Source organism: Protopterus annectens, chromosome 10.part0 (genome assembly GCF_019279795.1).
Source record: "Protopterus annectens isolate FY-2018-M chromosome 10.part0, PAN1.0, whole genome shotgun sequence".
NCBI classification, from domain to species: domain Eukaryota; kingdom Metazoa; phylum Chordata; order Ceratodontiformes; family Protopteridae; genus Protopterus; species Protopterus annectens.
The window spans coordinates 1,399,558,722-1,399,576,628 of record NC_056744.1 but is presented as its reverse complement, the minus strand read 5'-3'; the positions used below and the strand labels follow the sequence as shown (position 1 = coordinate 1,399,576,628).

The 17,907-nt window shown below is 40.1% G+C and overlaps 1 protein-coding gene across 1 annotated transcript in view; it reads right to left on the bottom strand.

Moving 5' to 3' along the window:
* DNAI3 (dynein axonemal intermediate chain 3) overlaps nt 1-17,907 on the bottom strand; it is a 1,549,065-nt gene that overhangs the window by 1,223,349 nt on the left and 307,809 nt on the right. The window contains exon 3 of the mRNA XM_044086876.1: nt 15,486-15,530. Coding sequence (XP_043942811.1) covers nt 15,486-15,530 — 45 coding nt within the window. The remainder of the gene's footprint in view (nt 1-15,485; nt 15,531-17,907) is intronic.

Sequence of the window (17,907 nt, the reverse complement as noted above, 5' to 3'; positions counted from 1 at the left end):
TTGTGCCAAAGACAGCACAAATACCACAGTTGGCCTGCCAGTGGGATGGTCCTAAGTAGTACATAAAAAGAGAGTGTTGGTGTTCGGGTAGAATTTTATGTCCACAGGAAGGACAGTTTTCAATGCAGTAGAGTTTTCAGACATCAGAAAAGAAAGGTTTTGAAAACTTACAACACTATCAAAAAACTTATCTAAGTTAGATCTATTATTATAACAGGACATACCTTGATATTGTAAGATAATGTTATACACATAAGTGTGTGTGTGTGTGTGTGTGTGTGTGTGTGTGTGTGTGTGTGTGTGTGTGTGTGTGTGAGAGAGAGAGAGAGAGAGAGAGTGTGTGTATATCTATATATATATCTATCTTATATATATATATATATATATATATATATATATATATATATATATATATATATATATATATATATATATAATCAACCTCCGAGAACAGTAAGAAAGTCACTAGAAAATTCTATGAAATTATACACCAAAAACACTATTAACTAGTCTAAACTCCTACTACTACTAAATACTAAGTGCAATAATCTAAATATTGAAATATTGAACTTAAGGGAAGAGGAAAAGTGTCAAGAATCTTTCACTTATTGTGAAAAAGGATGCAACTCTTGGTAAACACATCTGGTTTGACAGGCAGCAAATGAGGTAATTCAGGCAGAACAGGGGAATTGTGGGTAGGGGAGAAGTCAGAGTTCTCAGATCTAATACTGTGGTATAAGGTGCCAAAGTCAGTTCAGACATCCCACATGTTGAATTAGACAAAAACAGACAACAATGGATGAAAATTATTTAAAGCAGATTTTTTCCTCACAAGAATAAACTATAGACAAAACATTCATCATACTTTCACAAGTAGGCTGAATAAACTTTAACATATGGGTCTGACAATTCAAAATTCAGAAAATCAGAGCTGGAGAAGCATACACATTATCCCCATACTTACCAATAATATTCCCATCCTTTTCAGAAATAGTATGATTATAATTAAATAAATGTTTAGCAGCAGTAGATTTAATTAAAGCTATATTTGCTTGATCAGGTTTACAAAGAGTGTATAAAAACTTGGAACTGTAAACATCCTATCTGCCTTTTTAGGGGCAGATGGCTGACTACCAGAAAAATTGCAGGCAGTAAAATGCACATCCTCCAAAGCTGTAGAACTGGAGGAATGGGTGTAGGTTTGGTAAATTCCTTCTGTAACACCTCATAGTATTTTGTTAGGGACTGAGAAACACAATGTTCTCCCATCATAATCAATGGGACATTCTGGAAATTACAGAAACCCAACAGGGAGAAACAGAAACTGAGGTCTCCTCTGAGTCTGAATCAGAAATCTGAGGAGAAAGCCCTGTATCTGTCCCTTTACTGTCCTGTCCAGATTTAGGATACTGAATCTCTTCAGGAAAAGAGGTACCCCTCTTTTTTTTTTTAACCAAAAACTATTTTATAAAAAGGATGAAATGTGAGACTGTAACTTGTATGTTAATACAGTATGTTTGTGCATATACTATAACTTGCTTGTCTTTATCTGTTTGTAAGTTTGGAGCTTTTCTCCCTGGGCCTCCGCTGAAAATGGACATGTATCCAGTCAAAGACCTGCACCTCTGACCATCAGTCTAGGAGCCAACAAAAGCTTAAAAAAGTTCCTCTGAAGTATGTGTCCCTGTAGAATGTGCTATATGATGAACTAGTGTATTGGTTAATGTTAGAGTGAATGATATAACAGCCATTACAGTGTTCTCCTGCTAGTTGCCAAAAAAAGTAGATGCCAGCAGCCCCTTTTCTATCTCTATAGCTACCCTCAGCCTGTATACTGTTTCTGTGCTATTTTACCATCCTAACTCTTCTCCGCCCCGGACCTTATGTCCAAACCCTCTCTCAACAGCATTTCTACCTTTTCTTACTGACTGAAGTCTCCCACTTACTGCCTTGTATTACTACTATCTCAACTATGTTTTTCTCCTGCTCCTTGCTGCTAGTACATCGTCTCTCTCCCTCCTTTCTCTCACTGTCTAGTTTATCTCAGCCTTTCCTCTATGACTTTCTATACGTATAGCTGTCTATGTAATTTGTGCTCTGTGTGGTCCTCCAAACCTCTATGCTCTTATTTGTATGCTAACTATTCTCTCAGCAATACTATATACTCACCTTCTAACTTGTTTCCAGGCAGACCTGCCTTCTACCTTCCTTTAGCTCTTCCCACTCCGTTCGCCCTGTGGGCTCACTCTGCTCCTCTACCCTGCCCACAATTTCTACCCGCCCCCAATACGCCTACTCTTATTCCCCACTAGCCACTCCCACTCATCTCAATCACTTCCTCCATATTCACTCATTAACAACACCCATTTTAACACTTTAACCCACACCAGTCCCTCACTACACCTTATTTAGTAAGCCACTCACTCTATTCTTAACATACAGTACTAAATCACCCTAGAATGCCTCCACTTACTTGTAACACACCTCCAAAATCTAATCCCATTTACTACCTCTTACCACCACTTATTATTCTCTACCTTCTCACAGCCTCTGAACAACTACACCTCCCTGCCACACACTTCCCTACACATACTACCATATCTTCTAACCCAGCACATAATTTTAACCCATTACTATCCCACCCCTCATCTAACTCCAGTAATGCAAAACCTCAACATCCCATGCGTGTCTCATATATTAGCCCCAGAACTAAAACCTATTACAAACTCTTGTTAAAACTCCAGAAACTTATTACTAGACTGCTACCTAACCTCATAGTAGATGGTGACATCCACCCTAACCCAGGCCCAACCCCACTTGCTACAACAAATCCCACAAACAACAACCTTACTAGCATACGGAACTCAAATAAGGCCAACAACTCATTCTTAGTCTGTCATCTAAACATTAGAAGCTTAAACAAGAAAATTCACTACTTACATGCCTTCCTTGATATCCACTCCCCTGACGTTTTACGCCTTTCCGAAACCTGACTCAAACCAACTACCACTGATAATGAAGTTCTACCCCCAGGATACAATATAGTGCGGCTTAATCGTATCTCAAAAAAAGGAGGGGGGTAGCCATCTTATACAAATCCATTCTTGAAGTATCCAAAATTAGTACTCCAAATACCCAGATCACTAACAGAGCAGAAATACTAGTCGCAAAAGTACAAATCAACAAACACAAATATATACACATTGTTTGTATCTATATTCCCCCAGGTGACAACATAAATATCTTGGAGAGTATCCTCCAATGGCTGTCCACTAACAACCCCCAAGAAACTATTATTCTCAGAGACATTAATATCGATTGGCATACTTGCGCTGCAGACTTCCCCTCAACCCATATAAACCTGCATGGCTTCTCTCAGTTAATCTCATCACCTACCAGAATTAATAAGCCCAACAATAATGAAAGTATCCTTGACTGGATATTAATAAACAATCCACCCTAGCTATACCAAGCAAGCACCCTACTTGAAGATTTTAGTGATCACTCCCTCACCTATATAATTAGAAAAAGAAATGACATCCATCATCATTCGACCTTTAAAATCATAAGAAATCCTAAGAACTTCATTCAATCTAATTTCCTGAATGAGCTTAACTCTTGTAACTGGTCCAACCTATCATTACTTCCTCTAGATGAAGCAGTTGCATACTTCAACTTTACATTTCTTGCTATCCTTGACAACCATGCTCCCAAACATACTATTAGAATCAATAACAAACTAACACCATGGCTATCCAAGGATACAAGACAAAAGATTATTAGCAGAAACAAAGTGCGATTCCCCTTGGGAACCACTAGATTACCAAAAGACCACCTCTTGTATAAACAGTTGAGGAATGATACCAAGAAGGCTATTATATTAGATGAAAAGAAATACTACTGTAATCTACAACAAAAACACCAAAACCAACCACAAAATTTCTGGTCAGGCATTAATAAACTACTCCGCCCAGGTCAGTCAACTACCCCTACCCCCCTAACTACACTCCAACAACCTCCTAAGACTGTTGCCAATACCTTTAATACTTTCTTTACTGAAACAGTGCAATCCCTAGACAACAAACTATCACACAATACCCTAATTATCACCAAACCCACAACTGATAATCAAATCCCCTTCAAGTCCAAACCAGTACCAACATCTTTCATTAAGTCCTTACTGAAGAAGCTGAAACTCACCACCCTCTCAGCAGACCTACTACCTGCTGAATATCTCCAAAACACAGCCAGTGAAATAGCATACCCCATTTCGGTTTTAATCAGTAGAACAATTATGGAAACCTATATCCCCTCCATCTGGAAAACCTCCCACATAATTCCTCTACACAAAGGGGGAGACTCCACTGAAATTTCTAATTACAGGCCTATAGCAATCCTATCCCCTTGGCTAAAATAATGGAAAAATGTATTCATAAGCAACTTCTTGCCTATCTGAATCAAAACTCTCTCCTAGCCCCCTCCCAACATGGATTTAGACCCTACCATAGCACTACCTCAGCCCTTCTCTCCTTCCTCTAATACAATAAATCAAAACCACAACAATAACAAGCTCACCTCTGCCCTCTTCCTAGACCTATCCAAGGCATTTGATATGGTAAACCACCAGTTACTCTTAGACACACTACAATCACTCCCCTACAAAACCTAGCAATAAACTGGTTTCATTCTTACCTAAGTGACAGACAACAAGCTGTACTATGGAAAGAGAATCTGTCATCCCTTTTACCACTCACTCTAGGAGTCCCTCAAGGATCTATTTTGGGTCCTCTCTTATTCTCCTTATTCATTAATGACCTGCATAAAGTCATTTCAAGTGCAACTTGTATTCAGTACGCAGATGACTCCACCTTAATCTGCTCTGCCACCTCCCACTCAGATATACAAGCTATATCACAAATCACTTTCAACCAAGTAGAGAACTGGCTGACAGGTCGCAGACTACTACTAAACCCAAACAAAACCAAACTATTGCTCTTCTCCCCCACTCGCAAGATCTCCTTACCACCCCTCACAATAACATCTAACAATGGTACCATAATTTCCCAAGAACCTAGCACTAAACTACTGGGAGTAATCATAGACAATAATCTTAAGTTCGATGCTCACATAGACAAAACTATTAAAACAGTCAACAAAAAGCTAGACTCTTTATATAGGATCAAGCAATTTCTAACCCCATCCACCAGAACCGTTATTGCCCGTACACATCTGCTATCAACCCTTCTTTATGCTTCAACCATCTTTGCTAATCTATCCAAATCAAATCTCAATAAATTGAATAGCTACTATAATAACATTGCAACATTTGCCACAGGGTCAGCTTTTAGAACACATCAATGTGTTAACCTCCAATCATTAGGCTGGCTAGAATTACCCAACCAACTGCAATTTATCCAACTAATAACTATACATAAAATTCTCTACAACCCAGACAGTACACCAGTACTGAAAAACATTATCACCCCCTACAGTAATCTAAAGACTCTTCGCTCTTCCAACAAAGTACTAGTGCAGGCTGTTAGATCCAACAATTCAGCAGGTACATCACTATTCTCCAACTCTTTCAGAAAAAAATGGAACCTTCTTCCTGCAGAACTCACCAATGACCCCTCCTTACCTCAATTCAAAACATCTCAAAAAATACCTGCAAACACATTGGCTTTGTCCCTGTACTAACCCTGACTAACCCCAAACTGACAGAATCTGTACATGTAAGCCTCACAAGAGTATGTCAGTGAGCCACTAATCACTTACAATTTTATGTAACTCTTTCCTATGAAAAGAATGAGAAGGATTTAACTTTTTCTTTCTTAGATAACTTACTAGTAACCTATCCTGTGTGTATGTGACTTAAAATTGTACCTGCCTATATATATTGTTAAAATGAATATGTGACTGGAAATTGTCCCTATCTATACATATTTTAAAATTTCCATTTTTGTAATTTCACTGTAATATTTTTCACTATAATTTACTAGTAATTAGTAATATAGTATTGTACACCTGGAGCTTTTCTCCCTCGGCCTCCACTGAAAATGGACCTGTATCTAGTCGGGCTTTCCTGGTTAACAAATGTAAAACAAATAAATAAATAAAGGACTATCCCGGTCAACAAATGCAAAATAAAATAAATAAATAGCAAAATATTCACTTAACATTAAACAAAAAGTACAGTTTTGTACCTACCATAAATGTAGATGTTCGAGTGTCTTCACTGCTGCAGTCATTGCACTTGGGTTATCCTGCCGTCAGGCGGTCCCACAGTCGGCCAGAGTTCCAAAGTCTTGGTCCGGCGTCGGTTGCTGTCACTTCTTCCCTGACGTCGGTGCGCCAGGGGTATACGAGATGCAGCCGACGCAATTTTCTTCAGTTTTTCTTGCCCCAGATGTCAGGTGCCCCCAAAAGGATAGGCAATACATATTGCTTACAAAACATACATAAGGTAAAAACATAACCTTTAGTAGCAAGCAAATACACCACATAGAAAGTATAGTGTAGATAGTTATAGATAAGACCCAGCTAAGAAAGAGGGGAAGGCGGGTGGGTAACCAGGACTGCAGCAGTGAAGACACTCGAACATCTACATTTATGGTAGGTATAAAACTGTACTATGTTCATCGTGTTTCACTGCTGCAGTCATTACACTTGGGAAGAATCCCAAAGCTGAGTCAGGGTGGCTGGTTCTAGAAAGGATTTGGTGTGGCTATGAGGCCCTGCAGCACTGCAGTGGCAAAGCCAGCTCTGGATCTGGAGTAAAGAGGCAAGTGGTAATGCTTGGTAAAGGTGTGCACTGAACTCCAAGTTGCAGCTTCCAAAATGTCCTTGGTAGGTACTCCTCCAAGATAGGCAGTAGAAGTTGCAGTTGCCCTGGTGGAATGTGGTCTAATGTTAGATGGTACAGGCTTCCCATGCTGTGTGTAGCAGAACCGGATACAGTGTCCTATCCACTTTGAAATGGTCTGCTTTGAAATAGCCTTTCCCTGTGATCTTGCAGCACAGGATACAAACAATTGCTCAGTTTTCCTGAAAGCCTTTGTTTTGTCCAGGTAGAAACGTAATTGTCTGTGTATGTTCAAGGAATGCAGAATTCTCTCCCGTTTATTCTGGGGGTTTGGATAAAATGTTGGCAAGTAAATAGTTTGGCTAAGAGCCAAACTGGATACCACCTTAGGCATAAATGAAGGGTTTGTTCTTAAGGAAACCCTGTCTTGGTGAAAAATGATGAAGGGCTCCACTGCCATTAGTGCCTGTAGTTCTGAGACTCTTCGTGCTGAGGTTATTGCCAGTAGCAGGGCAGTTTTCCATGATATATATTTTATTTCTGCTGTACTGGCTGGCTCAAAAGGAGGTAAAGTGAGTTTTTCCAAGACAAAGTTGAGGTCCCAAGTAGGTGCTGGTGCTCTCCGGGGAGGTCTTATGTTTTTAGCCCCTCTGAGGTACTGCTTTAGCAATGGATGAGAGAAAATAGGAGGATCTGTGTTGTAATGAGCCGAGATGGCAGAAGCGTGGATCTTAATGGATGAGAAGGATAGTCCTTTATCCAGCATCTCAGTTAAATATTGTAGTACTTGAGGTATGTTAGGGACAAGAGGGTCAAGGCTTTGAGCCTGGTTCCAGGCACAGAATCTCTTCCACTTTTCTGAATAAGATTTCCTGGTGCTAGGCCCCCTGGCCTCCAAAATGACATCCATAACAGCTTTAGAGAAAGGTGTTGCTTGTTTGGCTAATGAATCTGCCATGCAGCCAGGGATAAGGTTTTGAGTTGACTGTGCAGGATCTGATTGTTTTGTTGAGTCAGAAGGTGTGGAATTTGAGGTAAAATCCAAGGTGGGCCTTGAGCTAAGTTCTTTAAGATTGGGTACCAATGTTGGCGTGGCCAGTCTGGAGCAATCAGAATCATCTGTGGTTTTTCTTGTCTGGCTTTTAGGAGAACCTTCGAAAGGAGAGGCAGAGGAGGAAAGGCATAAATGTGTAGGCCTTTCCAGTTGAACGAAAGAGCATCCACTTTCCATGCTTGTGTGTGATAAGTCCTTGTGCAGAATTTTTGTAGTTGGCAGTTCAATGGGGAGGCAAAGAGATCTATGTCCGGGCACCCCAATTTTTGCATTATCATGCTGAAAACTTGTGGATTTAATTTCCACTCGTGAGGATCCATGATGTTTTTGCTTAGGTCATCTGCCAGAGTATTTTTCTTTCCTGGCAGGAATTGTGCTTGCAGATGAACTTGATAAGTTAGAGCTGTGTTCCACAAGGTCATGGCTTGTCTGCATAGGGGGTAAGAATGAGTGCCCCCTTGTTTGTTTATGTATCACATTACTGTGGTGTTGTCTGTCCTTAATAACAATTGTCCTGGATGAAGAAGGTCCTTGAAAGCTGTTAGGGCATTTTGTACAGCCAACATCTCTTTTTGATTGATGTGTAGATGCATTTGGTTTGTGGTCCATTTGCCCTGAATACATTTTCCTGCCATGTGTGCTCCCCAGGCGTAATCCGAAGCATCTGTTGTTAAAGTCTGCCTGGCTGTGGGTAGAGTGAAAGGCTGACCCTTGTTGAGGTGACATGCCTGTGCCCACCATCGAAACTCCTGTTGCAGGCAGGGAATTAGTGGTATTACCGTATCCAAGCTGTGAGAGTGTTGAGTCCAAACACTTTTTAGGTACCATTGTAATTTCCTCATATGCAGTCTGGCATATGGAATTAGAAGTATGCAGGATGCCATGAATCCAAAGGCCTGCAGAATTTTTCTTGCAGGGAGTTGGGACTTTGTTGCCATCAATTGAAAATACTGAGTCAGTTGTCCTTGTTTGTCTGTCGTGAGATAAGCCATCTGGGCCACTGTATTTAAGCTGGCACCCAGGAATATTATCTCGTGAGGGCACTAGTTTTGATTTCTTTTCGTTTACTGTGTACCCTAGGCAACTTAATAACTTTTTTACAAAAGCCAGATGCGTTAGAAGAATGCCCTTGCTCTCTGCTTGAATCAGGCAGTCGTCCAGGTATGGATATATTTGAATTCCTTTTTGTCTGCAAAATGCAATTACTGGTGCCAGGCACTTTGTGAAGACCCTGGGCGCAGTAGATAAGCCAAAGGGCAGTGCAAAGAATTGGTAGTGCATTAAACCAGCTATGAATCTGAGGTATCTTCTGCAATTTTGTCTGATAGGGACATGCAGGTATGCCTCTTTGAGGTCCAAAGTAACAAGCCAAGCGCTTTCTTGCCCAACATGTGAAGGAGCTGCTGTAGTGTCAACATTTTGAATTTCAGAACATCCAGGTAAGTATTTAGAGTGGAAAGGTCTACAATGGGTCTCCAGGCTTTGTCCTTTCTGGGGACCAGGAAGAGTCTTGAGTAAAAACCTTGTCCTTGTTCCTGCTGTGGTACTTTTTGAATAGCTCTCATGTCCTCTCTTCACTCCTTTGATATTCTCTGTCTGACAGAAACCTGGTTAAAACCCTGTACTAAAGACAATGAAATCATTCCCCCAGGTTACAATATTGTGAGACAGGATCGAAATACTCACAAGGGTGGGGGTGTAGCACTGCTATTTAAGACTAAACTACACTTATTCTTAGTTCCCTATGAACCACAAGAAAATACCAAGGCTGAACTTCTTTCTGCTAAATTGCAAATTAACCCAAATAAATCAATCTTCATAATCTGTATCTACCTACCCCCCGGAAATAACCCTACTATAGTTGAAAACATCCTTAGTTGGACGTCTTCAAATTACCCTCAAGAAACTATCATACTAGGAGACCTAAACCTTGATTGGTCCTTAGTTAACTCAAATAACCCCGCCACCCATATTAATCTGCATGGCTACTCACAAATAATTAACACCACTACTAGGATCAATAAACCTAACAACAAAGAAAGTATATTAGACTGGATTCTAATTAACAAACAACAACAATCTTACCTTGCAGGTACTTTACCAGATAACATTAGTGACCACTATTTAACTTATATCATAAGACAAAAGACTATTACCACTAACACCCCAGCCTTTAAGACCTCATGATGTAATAAACACTTTAGCCTTCTCCTCTTCTTATCTGAACTAAATGCCTGCAACTGGAACCCTCTAAAAACTCTCCCACTTGCAGATGCTGTAGAATATTTCAATTCCAAATTCTTAACAATCCTTGACAATCATGCACCAAAACGAACCATCAGAGTCAAAACTAAACCAGCCCCCTGGCTAACTAAAGAAACAAGACAAAAAATGTTACTTAGAAACAAATCTTGGACAAAATGGAGATCGAGCAAATCTCCTTCTGATCAACTGATCTTTAGACAATTAAGAAATAGTACCAAAAAAGCCATAATCTCTGACAAAAGAAACTATTACAGTAATCTCCAGCAAATGAATACTAATAAACCACAAAGATTTTGGGCAACCTTAAATAAACTTCTTCACCCTGGTCAGACTACTACTACTCCCTCCCCCTCTGGGTCAGAAAAACATTCAACCCTAGAAACTGCCAACACCTTTAACTCCTTCTTTACTGAAACCATTAACTCTCTTGCCTCTCATCTTTCCTTTGATAACTCATCCATCCCTGATCTCACTTCTGCTAATCTCCCCACCTTTAAACTACAATCCATCTCTACCTCCTTTATCCAAAAATGTATCCAAAAACTTAAACCATGTACCCCCTCTGCCGACCAACTTCCTGCCGAATACCTTCAAAAAGCAGCAATCGAAATAGCCTACCCAGTATCCATCCTGATAAACAGAACTATTAGCGAAGAAACCATTCCTGATATCTGGAAAATCTCATACATCATTCCCTTACATAAAGGTGGTAACTCCAATGAGTACTCTAATTATAGGCCCATAGCTCTCTTGTCACCAATAGCAAAGAATTTGAAAAAATGCATACACTATCAACTAATGGGTCACCTAACTAAACATAATATTCTGTCCAACTGCCAACATGGTTTTAGGCCTTTTCACAGTACTACCACTGCCCTCCTTTCATTCACTGATTTTATCAATAAAAAGCGCAATAATAACAACCTATCTTCAGCACTCTTCATAGACCTAGCTAAAGCCTTTGATATGGTCAACCACCCCCTGCTCTTACAAATCCTGGAATCTATCTCTCTAGAACCCAAGGCTATACACTGGTTTGCCTCATACCTCAGCAATAGAAAGCAGGCTGTCCTCTGGGGTAACAAACTCTCATCTCTGCTACCAGTCTCACTTGGTGTTCCCCAGGGCTCTATTCTAGGTCCTCTTCTTTTCTCTTTATTCATAAACGACCTTCAAGTGGCTATACCCCAAGCCACATGCATCCAATATGATGATGACTCCACACTTATCTGCTCCGCTAAAACTACCTCTGAGTTACAAACCCTTACTCAAAATGTCTTCAACACAGTTGAGGCATGGTTCTTAAAACGCTGTTTACTCTTGAATGCTAAAAAAACCAAACTCCTCCTATTTAAGCCCACTTCTAGGTCCCCCCCACTAGAATTCTCTATCTCATCTAGCAATGGCACCCTTATATCCCCTGATTCTACCACTAAGCTGCTAGGTGTCACAATAGACAACAGCCTTACTTTTGATACTCATATTAACAATACCATTAAAACTGTTAATAGAAAACTGGGCTCCCTCTACAGAATTAAAACATTCTTAACTTCCAATGCCAAAACTACACTCGCCCACTCTCATCTTATTTCTACTCTCCTCTATGCTTCACCTATTTACACTAACCTAAAGAAAAACATTCTCTCTAAATTGGCTAACACTCTTAATAACATTGCTAGATTTGTTACCGGAAATAAATTTAGAACTCACCACTGTCTGAACCTACAGCAACTTCACTGGCTCGAATTACACAACATGCTATTACTCTCTCAACTTACCTTTGTCCATAGGATATTCTACCAACCTAACAATACACCTATCCTCTCTAATCTCTTTACCCCTTATACGAACCTCAATTCCCTTCGCTCCTCTAACAAACTTCTAGTAACTATATGTAAATCTAATAACTCTGCCGGTGACTCCCTTTACTCCAACACCATTGGTAAGTCTTGGAATCAGCTTCCTACTGAACTCACTTCCATCATATCTCCTATTCTCTTTAAACAAAAACTTAAAATACACCTCAAAAAACACTGGTTGTGCCCATGTCTCAATCCTGACTAACCATGACCACAGCAATCTCTCTCCTGCTGTCTTCCTCTACTCATTACCTGCTCACTATTATGTTGTTTCTTATAATCTACAAATATTGATGTTAGAATAAAAAAAAAAAAAAAAAAAAAAAAATTAATTTGGTATTTCCTATTTTCTTTTCTTATTTATCATGTTTTTCTTTCTTATATGACCTAAATTGTTATATATATGTATTACTAAACCAGGATTTAATCCTATTTGTTGCATTATACTTGTTCATCCAATCAAACTTTGTTCTTATCATTTTTATGTTATAATCTGTTTGTACCTTGTGGAGCTTTTCTCCCCGGGCCTCTGCTGAAAATGGAGATGCCTCCAGTCAGACTAGCCCGGTTAACAAATGTTAAATAAATAAAATAAAATAAATGTCCATGAGGGCTGTAATTTGTTTTTGTGCCTCTGCCCATTGATTTTGTGGCAGGTCTGGCATTTCTTTTAGCCTTGGGAAAGTGTGAAAGTGGAACCTGTAACCTTGCGACACAATATTCAGCATCCATTTGTCCTAGGTGATTGTTTGCCAGTTTTGTGAAAAAAGTGCTAGTTTCCCCCCTAAGGGAGCTGCCAACAGGGTAGAGTTTGGCATTGGAAGGGGAAAGTCATTGAGATTGTTTCCTGAAAGGTTGTGACTTGTCCTCACCTCCTTTGGGTGTTGAAGCACCCCACTGTTGTGGTTTGTAAGATCCTTGGGGCTGAGATCTGCCTCTTTGGTGTCTATATCTGCCTCTTTGTGGCCTGTCTGACACTGGAAAGGACCAATTTTTAGTAGGCCAATTTCTGCTAAATCTTGGTGGCTGTACCTGTAAGAAATCCTTTACTGTTTGCATAGATTTTGCCTTATCCTCCATTTTCTTTAATACCTCCTCTGCTTTAACACCAAATAAAATATATTGCAGTAAAGGAGCATGTAATAATTTCGCCTTGACATGATCTGGTAAGGTTTGTTCCTTTAACCAAGCATGCCTTTGAATCACAGATCCTGTAACTGCTGCTCTACAAGAAGCTTCTAATGAATCAAAACCACATTGCAAAGTATGTTTTCCCACTTGTTCAGCTGCATGCAATAAATCCTGCATTTCCTTAAAATCAGGTTGTTCTGCACTTGTACTCATTTTCTGTTTTAACTGAGACAGCAAATATTGTTGATATTTAAGCATGTGAAACTGGCAGTTTAAAGCCCTCACTGCTAAAGTTGCAGAGGTGTAAACTTTCTTCCCCCATCTGTCTAATGCTCTGGAATCCCTGTACGAGGGAACTGGATTTTTAGCTGTGGAGGCCTTCATCCCTTTAGGACCCTGGGAAATAGTTTCTGGGGCAGCAGCAGGGTTTTTATAAAGAAATGTGTGTGAGTCAGGGACTCTGTAGTACCTGTCTGGCTTGACTGGAGCAGGGGGTAAAGAATCTGGATTTAAACTTGATTCAGAGAACACATCGTCCACAATATCCAACACTGGTAGAATAGCAAGGGGCCTGTGCTGAGGTAATAAAAGAAAGTCTCTGAGCCTTTTCTTGGACTCTGAGTAATCCTGGCCCTCCCAGTGGAAATGCTCCCTCATGGTGTGTAAAGTTTCCCCAAAAGAGTAATCCTCAGGAGGAGAGGCTGAAGGAATAGATTCTTCAGCATCAGAGTCTTCATAGGGGGGTAAGGAATATCCCTGGTCTGAAGAGGAGTCAGAATATACAGAAATCTGGTCAGAGGAATCATAGTCTGTATCCTGCCTAGGCCTTTTATCTGGAGGGGGATGGGTACCCCTGATCAGAGTAATTAAGTCTTCGGCCATTTTGAGCATCTTCTTTTTAGGCATGGAGGCCTGTCCAGGTGAATGCTGTACTTGCTTCTTTGTCTTTAAAGTTGCTTTAGACTTGGCTGTAGATGCAATGGTAAGTTGTATAGGTCTGAAAACACCCTCAGAAGCCGAAGTCTGCTCAGTGGCTCCGGACCCATCTGAAGGGTTAGTCTCCGTAGGCCCAACACCTTGAGTATCCAGAGGCCTAGGCAACTCCATGTGGGAGTCGGTTGCGGCCTGCGGCTCTGAGGTAGGGGTGTCAGGGGCTGCGAAAGCACCTCACTGAGAACCGGCGAACTGGCAACTGGCCTAGAAGAGGCTTCATCAGTTTTGGGCCTCGGATGCCTGTCCTTATCCTTATCTTTGCGTTTTTTGTGAATTCCGGTCGGTTGCTCTGACGGCATGGTATAATTAAACATTCGGCCAAAATAATGGCATGCAAAATCAAACAGACGTTTAATAGTGCGTTTGTTAAATCTAGCACAAAACCGACAACTAGTGACGTCGTGATCTGGGCCTAGGCATGGAATACAGTAAGAATGAAAATCCTTATGAGGTATTTGCTTCCCACAAGAAATACAATTATTAACTTTTACTGACATCGGTCTGAGGCAAGAAAAAGTTTTCCCAACAGGGCACTTAGCTTTATTGAAGACTTCAGATCTGAAATCGAATTTGAAATCTCAGGAGTCGGCCGACCGGCACTTGCGAACTGCTTTTGCTTCAGGCACCGCAGGGCAAGAAAGACTGAAGAAAATGGTGTCGGCTGCATCTTGTATACCCCTTGCGCACTGACGTCAGGGAAGAAGCGACAGCAACCAACGCCGGACCAAGACTTTGGAACTCTGGCCGACTGCGGGACCGCCTGATGGCAGGATAACCCAAGTGTAATGACTGCAGCAGTGAAACACGATGAACATCAAAGGGGATATTACTCTCTCTACGTTGGGTAGACTGAGTACAAGGAGGTTATATAACACCACATCACTTCACACAATAACAAAAAAAAAATAGTTTGGTAATACATCCAACCCTAGTTCAAGTAACAACAATGTAAGCAGCCAAACCAAATCTGTTTGAGTCCTATCATTCTTTGCCACTTTGTATGAAGACATTGTCCAGAGATGAATAAAATCACGTAATGGCAAACAAATGATCACTTTATTGACCCATATGTGACAGCTAGGCATTATCTTAACTTACTGCAAAACTAAAATCCTTTACAAACATTGTTGCCCTACACAACGCATAATTAAGTGTTTCATAAAACTCTGATGTGTAATTAAAAACATTATGATATGACAGACTTAAGTACATATGCTATAAATGGAGAATCGTTACCTAAATATGGTGGAACCAAAAGGCTTCCAACTCAGTTAATTTCTAACCACTAATCTAGTTAGACCAATCTAGACAGCTTAATTAATTGCATTATGTAAAAAAAAAAAATGACCAAACCACAAAATTATTACAGCAGAAAGGTTACCTGGATCATTCAGGGGTGTGACTGTCTGAGGTTCTTCTTCTTTACCTGAAACAAATTTTCAGATTTCATAGTAAGAATGCTAAGAGTTCAAAAGGTGAATTCAATCAGTTTTAGAAACATTTGGTTGACTTAAAAGAGTTTTAATATTTTTTCATGACAGCAGATAAAAGATTGAATAATGGGCCCTCTGCCCTCTTACAAAAAAAATTGTGCAGTTTGGATGAAAGTAAATTCACATGCCATAAGAATGTTTCTTCAATAATCTACACAGTCCTGGACTCCTAGCAGTACATTTGTTAGGAAAGCTAAAAGAAAAGGAATTTACAGTTTTCAAACAATTCAGCTGAGCTTGTACTCTACTACCATTAAAAATTTCCAGCATATATATTAGATTCCTCCACCTTGGCACTACAGAGAGATGAACCTCTTATGTGGTAGACATAAAATGTCTTGGTAATTCTTGTTTAAAGGACATAGTTTTCATGTAATGAAACTAATTCAAAAAATGAATCCTAAACCTGAATTATGTAATAGATTATTAATTTCAGGATCTTAAAATATTTGAATTATTAGCAGATGTATTATCTAGGAGAAGAGGGACAAGTTGAGGGGATAATTTTGAATAAATAATTAACTTACAGTACCAATACATTTAACTAGCTTCAGAGCTACAGGGTTTGCATCTAGAACAACATAGATTCAAGAGGTATGCTGCCACAGACTAGCTGCAGTTCTCTTCTGTTCCTTTACCGTGACTATAGAATTTCAAAATAACAGAGCTTTAGTTAAATAACAAAATGCATACTTTGGACAATTACTTTGTCTAAGATGACCTGCAGCGGTCCAGCAGTTTCCTCTTCTCCTGTTTTATGCCTACTTGCTTAGTATTCCATCCAGTGACAGACGTTTTGACTTTATCCGTACTATTTACCAGTTCTCACATTCGGGAAATGATACTCAACTGCCAATCCTGTTGCCATCAAAATACATCATGAGACCACTATTCTACATGCTTCTATAATGCTGGCTTTGCCTATATCACATCACTTCTTTTTAATATATCTATGAAGGGTACCCAGTAATTGTAGTCTTCACTTACCCTTACCATATATTCCTTATTTTCTTTCCTTCTAAATGATTTATGCTACCGATAAGTTTCTTCACTGTAAATATACCGTTCTTCTTCTTCCGGCTTTTCCCAGTGAGGGGTCGCCACAGTGGAACTCCGGTCCGCTAATGATTGGCAGTAGATTTTTACGGTGCCGAGGTGCCAGTTCGACGCCCAACCTTCAACGAAGGCATGCCCATTCACGCATGTCTTTCGAATGCCACTCGACCATGGGGAGGACATGCAGACTCCACACAGAAGGTGCTCCAGCCAAGAATCGAACGGGAGAACCTCTCGCTGTGAGGCGACAACGCTACCGCTACACCACCATGGCTACACTGTAAATACACAGTACTATTTAAAAACAAGTTTCAACTGAGGGTGGCCTGTGATACTAGCAGCTGGGCTGCTGGGGTGTGCAACCACAATTAAAAAAAAAAAGGATTCTGTTAAACTCAGAAAGTCAGTTACTATTCTTAAATTAAAAACAATAATGAACTATCCAACTTTCAGTTTTGTTATAGGTCCTCAGAACTCTAGGCATGCTCTTTCGGAGATCTGAAAAAACAAACAAAAAAAAAAAACAAATATCATGTTAATCAGCTAGCTGGGCTGTTTTCAAAACTACCAAGGCTTTCAACACCAATCATCAGAGCTTGAGGTGGTCAGAAATGTTGAGCATCTCAATGAGATGTTGCAGGAAGCAATGAGGAGCTTTTCCTATTGGCTGAGGCTGCCTCAGATGACTGAGACAGCCTGAGACTAAAAGTGAAGAAAGTAGTTAGCATGCAAGTGCAAAGGCACAAGTGTGGCAGCAAGTTTTTTTTTTTTTTTACAGGCCTGCTACTACCACAATGAAGGAAGGCATGTGGTTAAAGTGTGTGTGTGTGTGTGGGGGGGGGGGGTAACTGAAGCTCACATCTATTCTTAATTTCTCCTCATAAATTTGATATTTTTTCTTGTAAAATGTGGGGTGTTCTAGCAACTTAATGAGGAATGCAGTCATTGAACAATGATGACATGCCTTTGAGTTTCAGACTTAACATGCTTCTGACAAAATGTGTGTTAATGCAAAGCTTTCTAGCAGCTTTCTAAGTATATAAAAATAATATTTGCCCCAATTTTGGTCCTGTGTCCCCCATATTTTTTTCAATTTGCGGTAGTGCAGCGGTTAGCATTGTCATCTCACAGCAAGAGGTTCTCCCATTCGAATCTCGGCTGCAGCGCCTTCTATGTGGAGTCTAAATGTACTCCCCACGGTCAAGTGATGTTTAAAGGCATGCAGGTAGGTGCGTACGTGAATGGGTGTGCCTT